The following is a 20,490-nucleotide window of genomic DNA, read 5'->3' as shown; positions in this document are numbered from 1 at the left end:
TAGTAATTCCTCTGATTTTTGTCCCTTAATAACTTGGCGCCCATTCGATGAATCGCTACAAAACTTCAAGACCTATTCTTCCTTCTACATTGGCGGATGATGGAACATTTCACAGTGATTGGTCAACAGGAGGCAAAAAAAAGGGGGGGGGGGGGAGGGAACAGGTTTTGACACTCTTGGATTTTACCTAGACTTTTTGTATTGGATGTAGTTTCATGAAATTTGGCAGGATTATACATTATAGAGTGACCCTTGTGGGTACTAAAAGTAAGTATTTTTAAAGTTATATGGTATTTTAACATAGTGGTAACTAATGTTGCGATAGTTCATAAAAGTACTGTGGTACATAGAGACAGACAAGTCATTAGTTGATTAGCTAATAACTGCTTTAAAAAAAGTTAAAGGCAGCCATGTTGGTTTTAGGTGCAGTTAGGCTGTGTTCTGAGTTTTGCCTTCAAATCTAGGCAAGTATTAAGTTTGGTATTTTTCCCCTACCTGTTACCACTTGAGTAAATTGGTAGTAGGGGGGGAATATTTACAAGTTTCTATATATTTAAAAAATTTACAGAATACAGCAGTATTGCCTTGCGAGTAGAGTCGTACCAAAAATAAATTAAAAAAATTAAAATTTCATTACAATACATTTTACAACTATGGTGTACTAATGTGTATTTTCTATTTGTAACCTATGTATTTGTAACCTATTTAAATACACACAAAAAATTCTACAAAGTAGCACCGTAATACCTACAAATTACTGCGGTACTTAAAAAAAATTGCAATTCTCCCTAGACTGCTATAAAAATATATAGAAAATTATAAATACATTTCTTTATCTATTACCGGTTTAATAAAGTGGTAATATGCACTGAACAACAATGAAAACTACTACTTACCTATACGTGAGACACTAACTTGAAACGCAGCAAAACACAGACTGTAGAATGCACCAAAACTGTGATACAAACTACATGACTGCCTTTTACCTTTGGTAAACAAAGCAATTAGGACAATCATATACTGACTTCTCATCCGCATGTACTGCTTTATACCGCAAACTTACTGTGGTATACCGCACCCCAATATATGTTTTTTTAAACGTACAACTTTAACACTACTTACACTATTCACACATACTACCAAAAATTACAATTTACTCCTCATAATGTATATTCCTGCCACAATACATCTACATCCGTTTGCACACTTTCACGCTAAGCAGGTTTCCACCCCACTCTATTAAACTTTACGCCACTCCACGTCACTCCACTATTAGCCACTAAACTCAATGCTAATCCAATGTATGCCACTCCACTCCATGATGCTTCTGTCTACGCCATTCCACTGTACGCTAAACCACTCAACGACACTACTACACTTTGCCCTATTGTACTCTATGCCTTTCCACTGTACGGCATTTCACTGTACACCACTTCAGAGGTGAAAAGCCTGTGCTGTTGCCTGCTTTGTCAGTTGGTACTGCAATTTTTAAATAATCCTGCGTGTTTTTATGTTTTTGACATGTGCACCACTGCGAGTTGCAGGGGACAAAGTACGGGTTGTGGGACTGCTCTGGTTTTTACAGTGTTGCTTAGCATGTTTTTAATTGTGCTTACTTTGGGCATCTTACCATGTTAACTCCGCTGTGTGGGGCATACTTTTGGGTTTATCCTACCCCTACCGAGGTAGACCAGAGTGCGGTGTGCTCCTTGGCTTGGAGACGTCCTGTTTGGAGCACCATTTTTCCTCCGCTCCAGGAGGACATTCTCCCATGCCATTTTGGTGAGGGATTAGCATATCAGTCTCCCTCCCGGCTGGTATAATTTGACCACTGTAACACAGACGTGCAGCAGATGCGCGCCCCTGGCAAACCCATCTGCGCTCATCCCAGTCAGGATCGCGGCCAGCCATGCTGCCCAAATAGAGAGAGGCAGAGTGTTGAGATGGGGGCGCAATGAGCTATTTCCACTAAGATGGGATAAATACACAGATATGCCTCTTGCCGATGTTGGGGGAGGGGTCGGGGAGTATTGCTGCCCGGCTTATGATTTCACAGTTAATCCCAGGCTCAGGCTCTGGAGGCAGCTCATGCACTTGATTTTATCAATCTCTAAAGGATAACTAATGGGATATCATGTTCCTCACTGAGACTTGGCTATGGGAGGACATGAGCCCAGTTGTGACATTGGCGACAGTGTGCGCCAATAGGGGTGTCAACAGGCATGGGGTGGGGTGGCCATTGTCTATAAGAGGTCTTGGATGATTGCCACCTCCAACCTGGACCAAACAGCAACATTGAAGGACTCTTTTTCTGTCTCAAAATATCCCCCTCCTTCTCCTTCTCTGGGCTCTACAGGCCCTGACTGCTCCCACAGTTTCATGCCGAAATTGGCAGATTCCATTGCTCGGATATCCACACACTACGCCAGTTTTACTGTATAGGGGGATCTCAACCTTCACATCGATGACCCCCCAATGCCCCCAAAGTGCAAATTTTATAACAGCACTCTCTGACTTCAACCTAATCCAGCAGTTTATTTCCGCTACCCACAAGGCGGCCCACATACACGACCTCATTGGCACGAATATGTTATGTTAATATATATTTATAAAGCGCCAAATCACCAACAATCTCTAAGTGCTAACACATTGACCCAGAACCCAAATACCTCCTACTGCCAGCTGATCAAACGCAGAAACTGCGGGTCGATAAGCCACTTCACATGACCTGGACGGACCACTTTATGGTCCCGTTCTGATTTTGCCTCTGGACCACGCCAAAGGCCATTAAAAGATTTAGTGAAGTCAAAAGGAACTGGAGCAAAGTCATCACTGAGACCCAAGGCCCAGTGCTTGATGGCTCAAGACCACCCTTAACTGACAACCCCGATCACAACGCCGCATGTTTTAACTCCTGGCTGACTTCAGCGCTTGACAAAACTGCCTCTCTGAGATCTGTCACCATAGCTAGATCTGCCAGGTCTGCCCCGTGGTTTTCAGAGGAAGCTAGATGGGAAAAAAGCAAGTTTAAAAAACTGGACGCGAGTGAAAAAAGTCATACTCGCCGGACGCTAAAAACACTTAAGAAAACGCCTTGAAAGAATATCATAACTCGTTAAACTGTATGGGGCACATGCATCAAATGCTTTTACAATCGCAAATGGTGCGATTCGCAAAAATCGTCCATTTGCGATTGCAAATTGGCCTTTGGAGATGCCTGAAAGTGTTTATTATGCGCAATTTAAGAATTCGCAAACATTTGAGAATTCCTAAATTGCAATTGCATTTAAGGAATCGCATTTTGCGATTCCTTAAATGCAATGCTAGAAGCACTTTCAAATAGCGATTTCTCTATTTGGGACCGCAAATTACAGACAAATAAAACTTGTCTATAATTTGCAAAAAGTTTGAAAAATGCACTAAAATGCATTTTTTTAAGTTTTAGGTTACACACACATGCCCTTGGGGCATGTGTGTGCGCGCAACATGGGTGCACATCACAATTTCAGGGGTACAACAGGGTGTCATTTTGACACCCTTGCACCCTTGAAATTGCATAAGCAATTTGCAAGTACCTACTGGTACTCGCAAATTGCGCATGCAATCTTCCATTCATTCCTATGGGCCTTTTGGCCCATGGGAATGAATGGGAAGGCATTCCTAAATTGTGACTCGTAATTTGCGAGTCGCAATTAAGGAATGTTTAGGAAGCGCTATTTTTATAGAGATTCCTACATGCGTAGGCTTTTGCTATTCCTTAATTGCGATTCGTTAATAATCGCAATTAAGGAATAGCAAAAGCCTACCTTGATGCATGTGCCTGTATGAAGAGGGAATTCCTGGCTGACCGCATCGCCAGCTCGAAGAACTCCTTAAGGGAAGTTTTTAGAATAGTGAAATCCTTCACCAAGCCCGCAGCGTTGGAATGCGGTTTCCAACCATCGCAGGATATATGCACCAGTCTTGTGGATTTTTTCGAAGAGAAGATAATGCAGCTCTGCTCCTCTTTTACTCCTTTTAGAAGCCAGATTAATGGGAGACGCTCATGGCCCTCCCAATAACTCACATGTGTTTGTGACATTTCTCCTGATCTCTACGGAGGTGTCTCTGGCTGAACTGCGGATATGTAAATCAGGTTCGCCTGGGGACCCTTGCCCGGCGCAGCAGTTCAGGCTGCTGGCCGAGTGGCTTAATCGGGTCCTTAATCACATTTGGAATATTTCACTTAGGACTGGAATTTTCCCAGCCTTGTGGAAACATGTCCATTTGTTACCTCTTTTGAAGAAGTCCAACACCGATTCAGAAGTATTAAGCAATTTCATGCCTAGCTCCCTGCTATCAGCACGGCTAAGGTACAAGAGAAGATGGTTCGCCAACAATTAGCCAACTATGTAGAAGCCAAAGAGCTTATACACGACTCTCAATTGGGCTTCCGTACAGGGTACAGCATGGAAACTGCATTGCTAGAAGTTGCAGACTCAGTTTGGTTGTCAATGGATGGCGGCTCGTCAGTTATGCTTGTGTTATTAGACCTCTCTGCAGCTGGAAAGACTTAAACCGATAGGAGTACAAGGGACTGCCCTTGAGTGGATCTCTTCTTATCTTAATGGCCGTGGCCAGCAAGTCTTTCTCCGCCCTTTCATCTCCTTAGTTAAACTACTCAGATGTGGAGTGCCCCAGGGCTCTGCCTTGAGCCACTGCTTTTTAATAGCTACCTGGCTCCACTGGCAGCCCTGATTTCTAGGAGAGGGGTCAAGGTGGTCTCCTACGCAGATGACACCCAGCTGGTTTTCCCCTTCAAAGATCACTCTACGGCAGCTTTTGATTCTTTTAAAGACTGCTTGAAAGACATTGCAGAATGGATGAATGAAAACTGCTTGAAACTGAATGCCGATAAGACAGAGGTGTTATTCTTCCATCAAGCATCCCCTCCCTTCCTGGCCTATGGTGACCCTGGGAGCTTGGCTCCCCACCCGTCCCTAAGGACTCGGTCAGAAACCTTGGAGTCAGATGGGATAAGGATTTGGCCCTTTTGGCACAAGTCCGGCAAGTCTCTGCAGCCTGCTTCGGTAAGATGAGAGCTATCAGGAAATTCCTTGGCTTCCTGCCAAAAGAAAATCGGAGGATCATGGTTCTTGCCCTAGTGAATTCACACCCTGATTATGCCAACGGTCTTTACCTGGGTATGCCAGAGTTCTTGATTAAAAGGCTGCAGACGGTGCATAATGCGGCGGCTAGGCTTATCTCCAAGGTCCCGATGCACCAGCACATCTCTCCTCACCTTAAACAACTCCACTGGCTCCCATGTAGCCAGGAGGATCAAATTCAAGGCCCTCACCTTCGCTTTCCGTGCTACTCAGGGTAAGGGCCTGGCTACCTTAGGAAACGGCTATGCCTAAACCCCCAGGAGTAAGCACGAACATCTAACCTTCAGCGCTACTTTGCTGTCCCCTGTTTTTCTAAAGCAAGGAAAGGGGATTGGTCCTTCTTGGTTAGGACTGCCAAAGTATGGAATGCCTTTCCCTACCACTTACATATGCTGAACTCTGAGCAGGATTTCAGAAAGGCACTGAAAACCTGGCTCTTTAAGCAAGGGGAATAGTTGCTTGAGCCGCTAACTCTGTTGTCTGCTGCGACAGTGCCGGGACACCTCTTCTGAGGTAGCCGTGAGTTTTATAAGTAAATTAAATTTAAACTGTAGGCTATTTCACTGTATGTCACTGTACTATACACCACTCTATAACAATCCAATGTACGCCATTACACTGTAAAACACTGCATTCTATGCCACTCCATTCTACACCATTTTGTGAAGGGAAGAGGTGTGGCGCCGCGGCCAGGGCGACTGACGCTGGAATCTGGGGACCACGGTTCGATCCCCGGCTCCGGCGGCAGGTTAGCCCAGCACCATGTGACTCTGGGCAATAGCTCGCTTAATCTTCCCGACGGCCCCCCAGCGCCTAGAGACCCTTACGGGTGATTGTGCGCTTTACAAATGTGGACTTTACTTTACTTTACTACACTTTATGCTACTACACTCTGCACTACTACACTCTATGCTACTACACTATAAGCCACTCTACGCCACTCCAATATATTGCCCTCCATTCTATGTCACTACACAGTATGCCACTAAACTAAGTTATTCCACTCTACACCACTTCACTGTACACTATTCTACGCCACTCCACTCCTCTTTACACCATTACACTCTACTCTTTTACACTGTACGCTACTAGACTCTACAGCACTCCACTGTATGCCACCCCACAGTATGCTATTACACTGTATGCCACAAGTCTACCCCAATACACTGTACCCCACTCCACTCTACGATATTCCATGCTACAACAATCCACTGTATGACACTCCACTCTACACCACTACAGTCTAAGTTATTACACTGAACGCCACTACACTGTACCTCACGCTACTCCAAAATATGCTACTCCACTGAATGCCACCACATTCTATGCTACTCCACTCTACTCTACCCCATTCCAGGCTATGCTATTCCACCATACGCCACTGCACTCTACGACACGACACTCTATGCTATTCAATTTTACACCACTAATACCTCAACACCCGCCTCACATTCTACACACCCACCCGCCAGCTCCGATCCGCCAGCCTCACCCTTGCCACCGTCCCACGTATCCGCAAAGCCACCACCGGAGGAAGATCCTCCTCCTACCTGGCGGCCAAGACATGGAACTCCCTCCCCACCCACCTACGGCTGACCCAGGACCATCTCTCCTTCAGGAAGCAACTCAAGACATGGTTGTTCGAGCAGTAGCGGCTCCCCCCCACCTCCCCCCAGCGCCTTGAGACCCTAGCGGGTGAGTAGCGCGCTATACAAATTTGATTGATTGATTGTTTAACCACTACACTGTACCACACTCTACTCTCCTCCCGTCCATTTGACACTATTCCACTATTTGCCACTTCACTCTACAGCACTCAACTGTACGCTATTCAACTTCACACCACTACACTGTACCACACTCTACTCTACTCTCGTCCATTCGACACTACTCCACTATTTGCCACTCCACTGTACGCTATTCCACTCTATGCCACTCCACTATACGAAGATGCCACTCAACGCCACTGTATTCTACGACACTCCACTCTACACTATTGCAGTGTATGCCACTAGACTGTACCTCACTCTACTGTACACCGATCCACTCTACACCACTGTACTCTACTGTATGCTATTACACTCTACCACACTAAACTCTATGGCACTTTCAGTCTTTGCCACTCCACTGTATGGTAATCTGGTGTACGCCATTCCACTCTATGCTACTCTACTCTGCGCTGCGCTACTCCACTCTACACCACTCCAGAATACACCACTCCTGTACTGCACTCCACTCTACAACACTCAACTCTATGCCACGCTGCTGTATCTTATTCTACTGTATGCCACTCCAATGTACCACATTCCACTCTACTCTACTCCAATCCACTCTACTCTCCTCTCCTCCACTCTCCTGTATCAATCTCTACTTAATGACACTCCACTCGATAACCGTAAACTGTACAAGTTCTAATTCTTTTTAACAGAATTTTTTTTTTTAAAACTGAAATTCACTAGAAAAAAAACAAAGGTTAGGGATACGTTATAGTTAGGAAATTTGTATTTATTCTTAAATGTATAATTTACACACCTCCTTCAAATTATTACAACTCCTACATATCCAGTGTTGTCACCTCACTCGACACACTACATTAACTATAGCTCGCACCTTCTCCATGCACTGGTTATACCCTTACATATTACATCACTTACACCATGTGAAATCATAGCATTCATAACAATACTTATGACATCTCAAATGACATAATTTGTGAAAAGCCAGTACCAGAAATGAAAACTTTCTCAGAAGACTGTGCGGTAGAGGAGCAATGGTATCGGGTAGGTGAGTGATGGAGGGTGATGGGGAAGGGGATGACCTGGAGAAGAGGAAGAGGGTGAGTTAAGTGGAGTTAGGGGCAGATAAGTGGAGTTAGGGGCAGATAACTCAGGAATGGGTGTGGAGGGCAGCTCACAACCAAAAGCCAGAAAACACATGCACGTCATTGGAATGTGGGATGAAAAAGAAAAAAGTAGCTCTCTAAATATGAGAAGTGGAAAGCAGCATGTCAGACAATCAAAAGGATTGTGAAGAGGACATGCTCCAAGGCCAGAAAAAATACAAGAAGAGGACAGCAAGCCATCAAATAAGAAGCAAGCAAATGAGTATGACAATAAAACCAACCAATGGTAAGCAATGTGTGGGCTCTAAGCCAGTGGTTAATTTGTATAAAGAAATGAGTACAGAGGCTTTTGTCAGGAGGCAGCTAACACCAGTCCATTTCTCCTCTTGGCGCCGCCTAAAACAGAACCAACTATTAACCGTGAAAGTGGGGAGCGCATGTGGAGTAATGGTCATAGCTGCCAACTTCGGAACCGGGGAACCGGGTTTGAGTCTCAGCGTCGACTCAACATTATGTGATTCTGGGCAAATCACTTAAGCTCCCAGTAAATGAATGTGTCCTTAACTGGTGCTCATGATAAGCGCCGGTGTTGATGATTAAGTACTGGTGCTAAGCGCCTGAAACCACTGTCTCAAATTAAGCACTGCTCTAAGCCCACTATATGCTTTTCACATGGCCTCCAAGCGGATTTCATCTACAAACAGCTAAAAGGTGCTGGTAGATAAGGCATAGTAAAGGACTACAAGTACCAGCATGCAAGGAGAAACTCTGAAAACTTGAAAGCTCGTCAAATTAATCTTCTTCAAAGCTATTGGGCCCAGGGCATGGGAATGATGGACCGGCTGTACCCAAATTGTCACACTCCATTGCTATTTGCCAGTTATTGTTTAGCTTCACAATCAATAACTTGGACAACAGTCATGCAGCTAGATTCATCAAGCTTAAATCCGATCGCAAAGGGGCAGATTCTCAGAATCTGCTCTTTTGCGACCGGTATTTTTGCATTTGGGATGCATCATCCCAAATGCAAAAATCGCTAATTAAGAATTTGCTAAATTGCGTTTCTTTGCATTTAAGGAATCTCAAATTGAGAGTCCTTAAATGCAACGCATGAAAGTTGAAAAAAATAACGAATACGCTATTAGGGCACGCAAATTACCATGAAGTACAACTTAGTGGTAATTTGCAATAACTTTGAAAAATGAACTAAAGTGCATTTTTCAAAGTTTCATGTTGCGCACACACATGCCTTAGGGCTGATGTGTGCGCAACATATGTGCACACATCAATTTCAGGGGTGCAACAGGGTATCCTTTGGACACCCCTGCACCCTTGAAATCGCAATCTCAATTTTCGAATTGCTAATTGCGATTAGCAAATTGAGATTGTCTTCCCATTCATTCCTATGGGCCTCTAGGCCCATAGGAATGAATGGGGAGATATTCCTTAATTGCGACTCGCAATTTGCGAGTCGCAATTAAGGAAGTATTAGAAATCGCTATTTTTTTAGTGATTTCTTGATGAATAGCATTTTGCTATTCCTTAATAGCGATTCGGTATTTTTTGATATTAAGGATTAGCAAAATGTGTTCTTGATGAATCTGGGGGATGGAAACCACAACTTTCACACCAAATTCAATGCTCATGACACACTCTTGATGTGACAGATGGAAACTACAAACGATCTAGAAAAGTTACAGAAGTGAGATTACACAACCCAGCAGCAAGAGCACTGGTAAATGAAAACAATGACTATAGTATATTATGCTTTTTTTCAATGAGTGGTGGTAGTTAACGATGTTTTGCTTTTAGGTGTTGTAACTCGTTCACATTTTGTGAAGTCTTAAATATTCAATTAGGTGTGCAAGTCACCACAATACAGACTTGATTTTTTTCCCCTGCACACATGTAAAGTGCGGCTGCTACAAGAGGCCAGTTTAAGCCGGTAAGGTTGCCTGCTGTAAATGGCTGGAAACATATTGTTTTGCTACATTTTAAAGTGCATGTCAAATTATCGTAGCCTCTTAGCACAGAGAGAGGCCCGTGCTGTGCAAGGACTGCCAAGAGCACGCGTCACTCGGCCCTTCGGCCACGGCCCCTGTTTCATAAACACAGCGCCCCCTCGAGCGCTGCACATGGCCGGCAGCTATTATGACAGAAGGCAGACTCATTTCGAGATAAAAAGATTTTCCATCAAAGCTGCTTTTGTTTAATGCTCCCGATGGGGGAGGGGAACCGTAGAATTAACATGCTCGCATTTCGCTGTAGCTTTCCAATTTCCTTTCAAACTCGGATCCGCCTGTTGATGGCTTCCGGTGCCAGCCCACCGCACACCTACACTCGGCGGCAGCCGCAGAAGCCGAGCCAACCTACGCTGTATAATTCACGCCGGGCGCCAGCCAAGCACGACAACAGTTTGAAGCCACGAGCAGAAATTCGCAAAAGCTTACTGTTGGTTTTTTTTTGTCGACCATAATTATCTAAAACGTTCAATACTGCTTGGCGCTCTGAGAAGGTTGCTGAATTAATTTAAGCAGTTTTATATGGAGTTGGTAGTGTACAGGGGAAAGAAAAGTAAACTTGCATTAATTAGTGCTACAAAAAAAGAAAACCAAAATGCAATCGTGAGTTCAGTACTGCGTTGTTTGTGTCGCATATCTAAATTGTAAACTATTTCCACACAAAAAACAAATTCGTGATTTTAACTAAACGGGTGTGTACTGACATTTAGGAACGTTCTCTTGTTAAAGGGAACCGACCATCAACCATAAATACATACACAGCCCACGGTCACTGCGCAACCTCATTTAAGAAAATGCCACGACTGCATGTTAGTGGCAAGCTAAAATGTCAAACCTAAACACAGCCACTTACATGAAATCCGTAGGATCGCAGTGTATACTTGCCAGTAGGTACCTTAAACTATGCCATATTTCCTGACTAGGAACGAGATACAGGCTGCCAGATTCCATGGGGCATGTTTGTCCCCCAGACTGTTCTCTAGGGCCACCAGGATACAGAGGATTAAGAGAAATTGGAAGGAAGTCGACCCGGAAGTCACAGTAAGTGAGCAAGGCACTGTGGGTCATCTCTTCTCACGGGCCACAGTTTGGAGTGAGAGATAGGGTAAGGAGGGAACCCGGTTCTTTGGGGTACACGCTTCCCCAGAATTGGTATTAAGCTAAGAAAAAGCTACAGGTTTCCTGGCCGGGGACTCCAGCCATGTCCAACTTTCAGTGAAGCCAGAGGAGGGGCAGACCGTCCCACTGGTTCACACGAGTGAGCTGTAGGGGTGCCACCATGCCGCCATTTTGACGCAAGTAAACGAAACGCCATAAAAGTGACATACTCTGTTGTGCAGTCGATACAGAAGGGCACTTGCATCTGAAGAAGTGAGCTATGAAGTATGTGTTATCCCAAGCGTCTGAAATAAATTTGACTTGGCAATCTGGATCACCATTATAATGTAAATTAACTTGCCTAGTTACCAGTGAAACATTTCATTAAAAATCCCTATTTCTTGGAGAATAAAGACTTGGAAAAGACTGGGTGTTTATTGGAGAATGTTGTACAAATGTTGGGGTCCTGGATAGGCTGGATAGGCTGGACTCCAGTCATCAGGTGGCGTCAGTGTGACATGTTATCGAAATGAGTTGGGACCTGGATGATTGCATGCTCACTTGAATGTTTCCTGAGGGTATAAAATCTCGCCTGTACAGCCAGGATGAGAGCTCACTCCTGTACCGTTCACCCCTAAGACTGACATACCACCCATGAGGGAGAGGGCAACCACAAGGGTAACCAGTAGTACTTCTCCTCTGTTCCATAAACAGCTTACACACAACTTAATGAAAGTTATAGCTACTGATGTTAAATTAAGGTGGCTTGCTACAAACTGACCAGAAGGGAACAGTCCCACATTTCTGCATGGCCGCCTCACGCTTGCATGAGGTGGCGGCTTCGAACAACAGATCTCAGGTACCTTTTGAAGTTTGTCCGTCTTTTCGTAGAATGCCTCCAGCTCATGGCGCAGCACTCGGTTGTCCTTGGATAAAATCTCGACCATTTGCTGTGCTCGCTCCACGATCGCAAAGGCATCAGGTGGGAGTTGCTGGCTCGGCGGCGTAGCAGGCGCTGCCTGGGCAGGCATAGCACTCGGTGGCGCTGGCAGGGGCACGGAGTGCGGCGGACCACTTCCTGAGGAGCCCTGGGAAGACATGGGACTGTGGTGATGAGCTGGCATGGACTGGAATGGTTGCTGGCATTGTCGGCTAAAAATAAAGAGACGGTCATTTTACTGACATGGTAAGAATATGAATGGCCTAAACACTGTGATAAAAAACTTTTTATGCCCTTAATTGAGGTTTACGGAGCACATTTCACCTGAACGAACTATGCAATACCTATGTTCAAAGACTAATGTTGCCATATGAACGCTCAACAACATTTTCCTGCATGCACGGGTCAGCCTAAATCACAGAGCCCTGCGCTTAAGTTTCAGTGCTAAAACTGGGGATAATACCCCAATGTGCTAATAACATTACCATGTCAAATTATTGCCGGATTTAAAGTTCAAATGGGCAAAATGAAGGACCCCAGGTTGTTAAAACCCACAATTTGCTGATAGTTACTTGTCACAGAATTTCATGATGTGGTGCCATAATGCATAGTAAAAAATACAGTATGAGGGCCCAAATCTAAAGGTCAATTTATGGCAGAAATGTAGAGCAATGAAGTTACTGCACATTTTGCCATCAATGGAGCAGTCGAGAAGAGTGTTTCTTGTGAGACTGCTCATTGGTCTCTGCCTGCCACTCTTGACGTCATAGCCTAGTCAGAATATTGTGACCAGGAACATGAATGGAAATAGTTTTCACTGATAAACTAGGTTATAGCATTTTAGATGATGTATATTATATCCGAGATGAGCACCAAGAACATTCTTATAAAAAGGATGTAGAAAAACTGTCAGGTGGGATGGGCAAAGGAATGGATTTCTGACCTGCAATATCACTCTACTGCAACTACAAAGAAGTTATTGAGAGTGGAGACAGATATAGAAGTACAACCCTGAGGCAACAATATAAGGATGATAGGCCTTGCTGAATCAAAAATCATGAGGCATTGAGATTCTTGTTTTGAAACCCGCCTGTCTGACCTTTTTGACTGAGCCTATTTCTCTGACACTTTTCTGGGTGACTGGGCCCAGCTGTGCCTAGGTCCCACGCCACACTCTGGCACGCCGCCCAGGCCAACCATCGTAGACATCTCAATTACAGAGATCACTCCACGGTCGTTTGGTTGGCCAGGGAGAGAAAACTGCTATAGTACCAGGGTGCAACTCTAGCCATATACTTGGACTTCAAACTGGCGGTGCAAAAAGCTAGATGTAAGATAGTTGAGTTGACACGTACCCTCCATGCCCGCGATATTAAATGTGCAAGGCTGTACCTGGCCAAACTAAAGGTCAAGCTGAACGGGAAAGCACACGTCTTCACAAATGCAGCAGAAGCAACCAAACTCTGCAAAATGTATATCAATGCCAAAAAGTTGCTGTTGGTCCACACGTCATCCACGGAAGGTTGTATCGATGCTGTTGCTGACACTTGCAATGTGGCACAAGCATGATTTCTTCACCAGCAGCAAACCAGGCTCACCTTGAATTTGCCTGATGGCATGAGTGGCAGAGGGGATGAAGGGCAATGATCTGAGACTGAATTGATCTGAGATTTCAGTTGCTTAACCATGAAAACTCGGGGGAGTTGGAGGTGCCGCTGAGCTCTTTGCCAGGGCCGGTTTTCGGTCGATTTTGGTACAGGGCCGATTTTGCAGCTATGCTGCAAAAACGGCCCTGTAACAAAAACGACCCCCAGCGTCCCAAAGCCAGCCCCCCCCACCCGTGCGGCGCACCGGGAGACTGCCTGGTGCCCGGTATGGCCTGTCCGGCCCTTGCCACCACAGATAGGAATACACATTCATTATAGAGCTTGGATGCTGAATGGCACACCACACTCCTTGCTATGTATCATGCATGGTGTGCTTTTCGTTTGGGATTCTTGACACTGATAGTTGGGGTAATCAGTGTGGGTAGGGGGAGTGACAGGGTTTGTTTCTTTGGGGACAAACTATTCGACACATAGCTGGCTATACATCAGAGTGCACACGAGAGAGATCAACACTAGAGAACAGCATGTACACATTACATATACAACTCTATGGTCTCTCCTAAAAATACTTTAACGCTTTTATCCTGGAATATCAGAGGATTAACTAAGCCCCAAAAAGAGAAGAGAGTGCTCGCATATCCAAAGACATAAAATTGACCTGGCTTTGCTTCAGGGCATGCATTTAGATCCATGACACCCTGCTGACTTTGCTAGACTTTGGGGTCAACATAGATACTTCTCTTACAGTTCGTACTCCAGGAGTGTTTGTATTCTGATCGCAAGTCTACTGATTTCAAATTTGTTCATGCAATTGAGGACCCGTAAGGCAGGTACATTGTGTCTGTGGGCTCTCTCGATTACAAGAAGCTGATACTAGTAAACAGTGGTGTGTGGAGATCCTTTGATGCCCTTGCTTGGCCGTCCGTGTCTCCCCCCACTTTCCGATGATTTTGTAATATGTGAGTACTGTAAGTATCCCTTTCTGCAAGCAGGCCAGGATCTTCTCAGGTATCTTGCCCTCGCCCCACTGCCTTGCCAGTGCAGATTTCTCTAGGAATGCTGCCTCTCTATTGGCTATATTGAGGTATGTCTGCAGAAAATTAATCATTTTCCTGCTTATACGCAGTGTGGGCCATTACTGTAACTTTGCTTTCTACTGTCTTAATGTCACCGTCTGAGTGCACTACCTTGGGTTGGTGAAGAAATGGGTAAATGGATAGAAAGAATAGGTAAATGGATAGGTGGATGGATGGGTGAAACAATGGCAGAGTAAACTGAAATCTGAGTGGATAGCTAGATGGATGACAAAAGGCTCAATTGATGGATGAAAGGCTTTATTGATGGATGAGTAAGGCAAAGGATGCTGTATGGGCGGATGGATGCATGCATTGATGATGGATGGATGGAATGGCTGATGAATGGTGAAAGATGGAATAATGGATGAAAGAAAGACTGGATGACATCATGTAAATGTGAAATGGTGAATATCAGTGGGAGGATGGAAGGAACAAAGCATGAATATATAGATGCTTGGATAGAAGAGGCAATAGAGCTTTTACAGGGCTGACTTGCTACTCTTGCTTGGCGCCATTAGAGCTTTGGTTGAAAGTTGCGGGGGGAGGGGGGTATTATAATTTTCCAGTTACTCCCTTGAGAAAGATGTGATCGCCACAGCTTAGAGAGTTCGAATCTTGGGCGCCAGAACATTTGAGAAGGTGGTATCAGCTTGCAACTCGACAAACAAAACCAGATACTGGTCCGAGCATCAAGGGAAGTATCGTCAAGATAAACTCTGATCATATGCACTTTAAGACTTCGAGAAGAAACGATGTTCAGTGCAAATTGCATGCATAGCGGGAGAAAGTTTCAGGCAGTCGCGGCAGACCCAGAGAAGAGCTGTTTCAGAGACTGGGCGGTGCAAAATGTGTGTGTTTCCAACAAGTGAATTCTTGCTCCTGGGCCTTCTTAGCCTACCAGAAACAAGAGATCGGAGAAGTAACTTGTTCTGCCATACTGAAGTTCTCTGAAAGTGAGCCAGCAGATTTTGAACCTAATGCAAGCCTTAATGGGAAGCCACATCACCACAAAATTGTGATGATGTAATCAGAACGGATGCTATGTAACGAATAGTTTCTTACCTGTCGGTGTAGTTTTGATGCTTGAATATCTTTCTGGATTCACTATGCTGTGCATTATTCCGTGGTCTAGTGGTTGGGTCCGGAATCCTAGTCTTTTTTTTTTTCTTCGTAGGCCAGATGGGCGTCGACGTCCCACCTTTTGGTGTCCTTTCGTGACGTCGGCACGCTTCCTGCGAAAGCTCCCACCCTTGGGCGCCATCTTCAGATTCTTTTTTTCTCGTTTTGTGTTTTTGTACATCCTCTTTAATCCGCTTTGTCGTTCAAGGTATCTGTTTCAGTGTTGACCTTGTCTTCTACCACCTGATTCTCCAGCCTCATCTTTCTGGCGGAGGTGGGTGGGTTCGCTAGTGAAATCAGAAAGATCTTCAAGCTACAAAACTACACTGACAGGTAAGACACTATTCGTTTTGCAGTGTGAATCTTTCTGGATTCACTATGCTGTGCATAGACTTTGTAGCGGTTTGTTATTTTTGTGGCGCCTGGGTGGAAGATGAGAGTTGGCTGTTGAATATATGTTGAAGCACTTTCTGTCCTACTTGTGCTTCCTTGTTCATTTGTATATCCACACAGTAGTGCTTAGTGAACGTGTGCACTGAGGCCCATGTTGCCACCAGGCAGATGTCTTGAATGGGTGTGTTAGCCAGGAAGGCTATCGTTGCTCCCTTTTTCCTAGTTGAGTGGGCATGCGCCCCCTCCGCTAGCTCTTGGTCTGCTGGTTTGTGGCAGAATTGAATAGTTTGTGCGATCCATCGTGCAATGGTACCCTTTGTTACTGGTCTACCCAGGAAGCTGCTTGAGAAGGACACACTGAACTGTTTCGTCTTCCTGTGTTCCTTTGTTCTTTCTATGTAGTGCATTACTGCCCTTCTAGCGTCCATAGTGTGGAGTGCCCTCTGTGCGCTTGTGGTTGGTTTTTGAAAGAAACTTGGTATTTGAACTGTCTGGTTGATGTGAAACCTTGACACCACCTTTGGCATGAAGTGTGGATCCGTTCTCATCACCACCCTATCATTGTGAATTTGGATGTAGGGTTCTTGTAGCGTTAACGCCTGTAGTTCGCTCACCCTGCGCAGGGAGGTGATAGCCACCAAGAAGGCAGTTTTTATTGTTAGCATTTGCAGGGAAGCCTTATGAATCGGTTCAAAAGGCGCCTTCATGAGCTCTGTCAGGACTAGATTAAGGTTCCATTCTGGTGGCGGCATCCTCCTAGGAGGCGCAATCCTTTTTGCCCCTTCCATGAATCTCTTTACTATCTGTGACGTAAAGAAACTCTTCCCAGTCTCTCCTCTTGTGTAGGCCACAATTGCTGCCAGGTGTACTCTCAGCGAGGATGAGCTTAGCTTTGCTTTCAGCAGGTGTGTGAGGTACCTTAGCACTGTTGACTCCCTTGTCATCTTTCTGTATAGCTTCTTCTTGCTGCACCATTCTGTGAACCTTCTCCATTTCGCCAAATAGCACCTTCGTGTGCTAGGCCTCCTTGCCTCTCGCAGTACCCGCAGGGTGCTCTACGGTAATCTTAGGTGCGCAAATTCTATGTCATCAGGAGTCATGCTGCTAGGCTGAGGCTCTCTGGTTCTGGGTGTAGTACCTCTCCGTTTTGCATGGACAGTAGGTCTTTTCTTCTCCCGAACTTGTGGGGTGCACCTTGTGCCATTTCCATTATCTGTGAGTACCATGTCTGCCTGGCCCATTGTGGTGCCACCAGGATCAGAGTCATGTTGCTGGTCCTGCACTTGTCGTCGTGTTGTCCGTCTGGATCAACACTCTCTGGCTGTACAATTTTGTCTGGAAGGCTTTCAGGGCGAGGAACACGGTCTTCAGTTCCAGGTAGTTGATGTGTTTGACTGCATCCACTGGAGCCCACAGACCCCTCACCCTGAGCTTGCTCATGTGCGCTCCCCATCCCTTCTGGGATGTGTCTGTGGTAATGGTCACCGTTGGGGTCGGTGGTGTTAGAGGCTTTCCCTTTGTTAAGTTCTCCATGTTCCACCACGACATCTCCTCCTGCACTGCATGCGTTAAAACCACTAGATCTTCCCAACTCCCTGTAGCTTGTGACCATTGTTCTTGCAGCCATTCTTGGAATGGTCTCATGTAGAGGCGTACATTTGGTACTAGATGTATGCATGAGGCCATCATGCCCATGACCTTGCTCGCTGTCCTCACTGTCAGAGCTCGCCCCTTCTGGTAGAGGCGCGTCTCCTTCAGTAGCGCCTGTGTTCTCTTGTCGCTGGGGAACACCTTGCTCTGTATGGTGTTTATCTGAGAGCCTAGGAAGACCTTTACTTGCTCTGGTTCCATAGAGGATTTCCCCCAGTGAATGGAGAATCCCAGGTCCATCAATGTCTTTGTCACGCGCTGGGCATGTTCTTTGCATGTCCTGTGTGAATTTGCCTTTATTAGCCAGTCGTCCAAGTAAGGGTATAAATGGATCCCTTCCCTTCTCAGGTGCGCTGCCACTGTAGCGAGGCACTTGGTGAAGACCCTTGGTGCGGATTTTAGTCCGAACGCTAGGGCCGTAAACTGGTAGTGATGTTTGTTGATGGTAAATCTGAGCAGATGTTTGTGCCGCCTGTTCATCGGGATGTGCAGGTAGGCGTCTTTGAGGTCTATGGTGGCCATGAAATCTCCGTCCCCTATCTGGGGAATGACCTCCTGTAGAGAAGTCATTTTGAACTTCTGTGCTTTTATGTATTTGTTCAGGAACCTGAGGACCAGGATGGGTCTTAGTGTTTCGTCCACCTTTGGTACCAGGAAGTAGGTGGAGTACACTCCCTTGTTTCTTTCTCAGTATGGTACTGGTTCGATGGCCTCCTTTTGGAGCAGTTCCTCCGCTTCCCTTTGAAGCAGCTCCAGTTCTTTCCCTGACTGCGCTCTCTTTTTTGGTTTTCTGTTTGGAGGTGTTCTTTCCAGTTCTATACAGTATCCGAACTGTATGATGTTCAGTATCCACTTGTCTGTTGTTATCTTCTTCCATTCTCTGAAGAAGTGACTTAGCCTGCCTCCTACTGGTGTTACATGTTCCATGGTATTTGGTCCGTGTAACCCTGTGTTGGTCCTTTTGTGCTCCACCCTGGGAGGCGTCGTGCGGGCGGGCACATACTGTGTGACAGCGTCACTTAGAGGTGGCTTGATGGCCTCCTCTCTTGTTCTGGCCACGTCCGTTTCCTCTCCCGCGAAAGGAGTGGCCCCTTTGCTGGTTGTGCCAGTTTTGTTTTTGGTGTCCCTGCTGTGCCTGGTTATCTCCCTGGTTGGACTGCTGGAAGGTCTGGTGAGACGTTCCTGGCTGGTTTCCCCCTCTTCCGTTCGGTCTCCGCGACGAGGTACCCCTCTTCATCCCTCTGAATTGTAAGGACCCCATGGACCTTGCAGTGTCGTTTTCCTTTTTAAGCTGAGTGAGTTTGTCATCCACCGGCGCTCCAAACAGTGTTTCCCCATTGAATGGGGTGCTAAGAATGTTGTGCTGAACCTCTTGTTTGAAACCTGAGATCCTGAGCCACGCTTGCCTTCTTTCAGTGATTCCCAACATTATCAGCCTGCTGGATGTGTCTGCTCCATCCAAGGCTGTTTTGAGGCAAGCATTCGCCACATTCTTCCCCTTCTCCAAGAGGTGGGAGGCTCTATGTTGGTACTCTTGTGTGAGGTGCTTCATCAGCTGCCCAATTTGGTCCAGGATCTGGTACTCGTGTCATGTAGGGCGTTTGAGTTCGCCATGCGCCAATGCATTGCTGCATTCCTTTCTATTTTTCTCCCAGTTAGGTCCATCCTCCTGCTTTCCTTGTCTGGCGGTGGCCCTGATGTCGTCGGCACATTTGCCCTCTTCCGTGCGGTCGTCGTGATAATGGAGTCCGCCAGGACTGTCCCTCTGATGTACGGGGGATCTTTCGTGGAGTGCTTGTATTTCTTCTCCGTCCTCGGCGTCACGGACCTGCATGTCGCCGGTTCTTTGAACGCCTCCTTCCCCTGAACCATGACACTGTCAAGCATTGGGAGATGCTGGCTCCTGGTCTGCGTGGGGAGTAGTGTCTCCAATAGGAAGTCAGACTTTTGTTTTTCTTCATCAAGTTTGACTCCAAATGCTGTTGCCGCGTTATTGATCACCATATTGTATGCCCCAATGTCGTCTGGCGGCGAAGGCCTCGAAGGCTACGTGTCTACGCCCTCTTCTGGACTTTCGGTGTCGAGGTCCTGCCATTTCAAGTCCTGAGTCCCCAATGATGCCGACCCGAGGCACGTCCTCTGGTCGTCGTCACCCTCCTCCTCGTAGTAGAAGTCTTCATCCTCTTCATGTTCTAGAGTTTCGGGGCTTTTCCTCTTCTTCTACTTCGACGATAACAGTCTGTGTTTTCGACGGAATCGTGAATTGTTTGAGGCGTTCGTCAAACTCTTTCTTTCTTTGTAGCATGCTATCCATTTCGGCCTCGAGCCATTTTTCTTTCTTTCCAGTTCGGCGGCCTGTTCGGCGTCGGACTGTTCGGCTGGTCTCTTAGCCGTGTATTTCGACGTCGACATGGGCCTCGTTTCCTTTGTCGACATCGAGGCGAGCTTTAGGGGCTTCTCTTTCGAAGTCGAACGTTCCTTTTGGGGGACGTGCTTCGACGACCTTGGCTTTTCGCCGGTCTTCGCCGCCTGGGAGTCCTTCTCGAATGATCTGCTGGGCTCTCTGTCCTTGGATGCAGCTGCGGGCGACGAGGTTT

General features: G+C 46.1%; 1 protein-coding gene across 2 annotated transcripts in view; it reads right to left on the bottom strand.

Moving 5' to 3' along the window:
* Positions 1 to 20,490, bottom strand: part of AMOTL1 (angiomotin like 1) — a 431,088-nt gene that overhangs the window by 84,178 nt on the left and 326,420 nt on the right. For both annotated transcript variants that reach the window (XM_078656975.1, XM_078656976.1), the window contains one exon: positions 11,972 to 12,260. In XM_078656975.1, coding sequence (XP_078513101.1) covers positions 11,972 to 12,260 — 289 coding nt within the window. The remainder of the gene's footprint in view (positions 1 to 11,971; positions 12,261 to 20,490) is intronic.

The sequence above is a fragment of the Lissotriton helveticus genome, chromosome 8 (genome assembly GCF_964261635.1).
Source record: "Lissotriton helveticus chromosome 8, aLisHel1.1, whole genome shotgun sequence".
NCBI lineage: Eukaryota > Metazoa > Chordata > Amphibia > Caudata > Salamandridae > Lissotriton > Lissotriton helveticus.
Note: the sequence above shows the minus strand (reverse complement) of the source record. Positions and strands in the feature narration are given on the sequence as shown.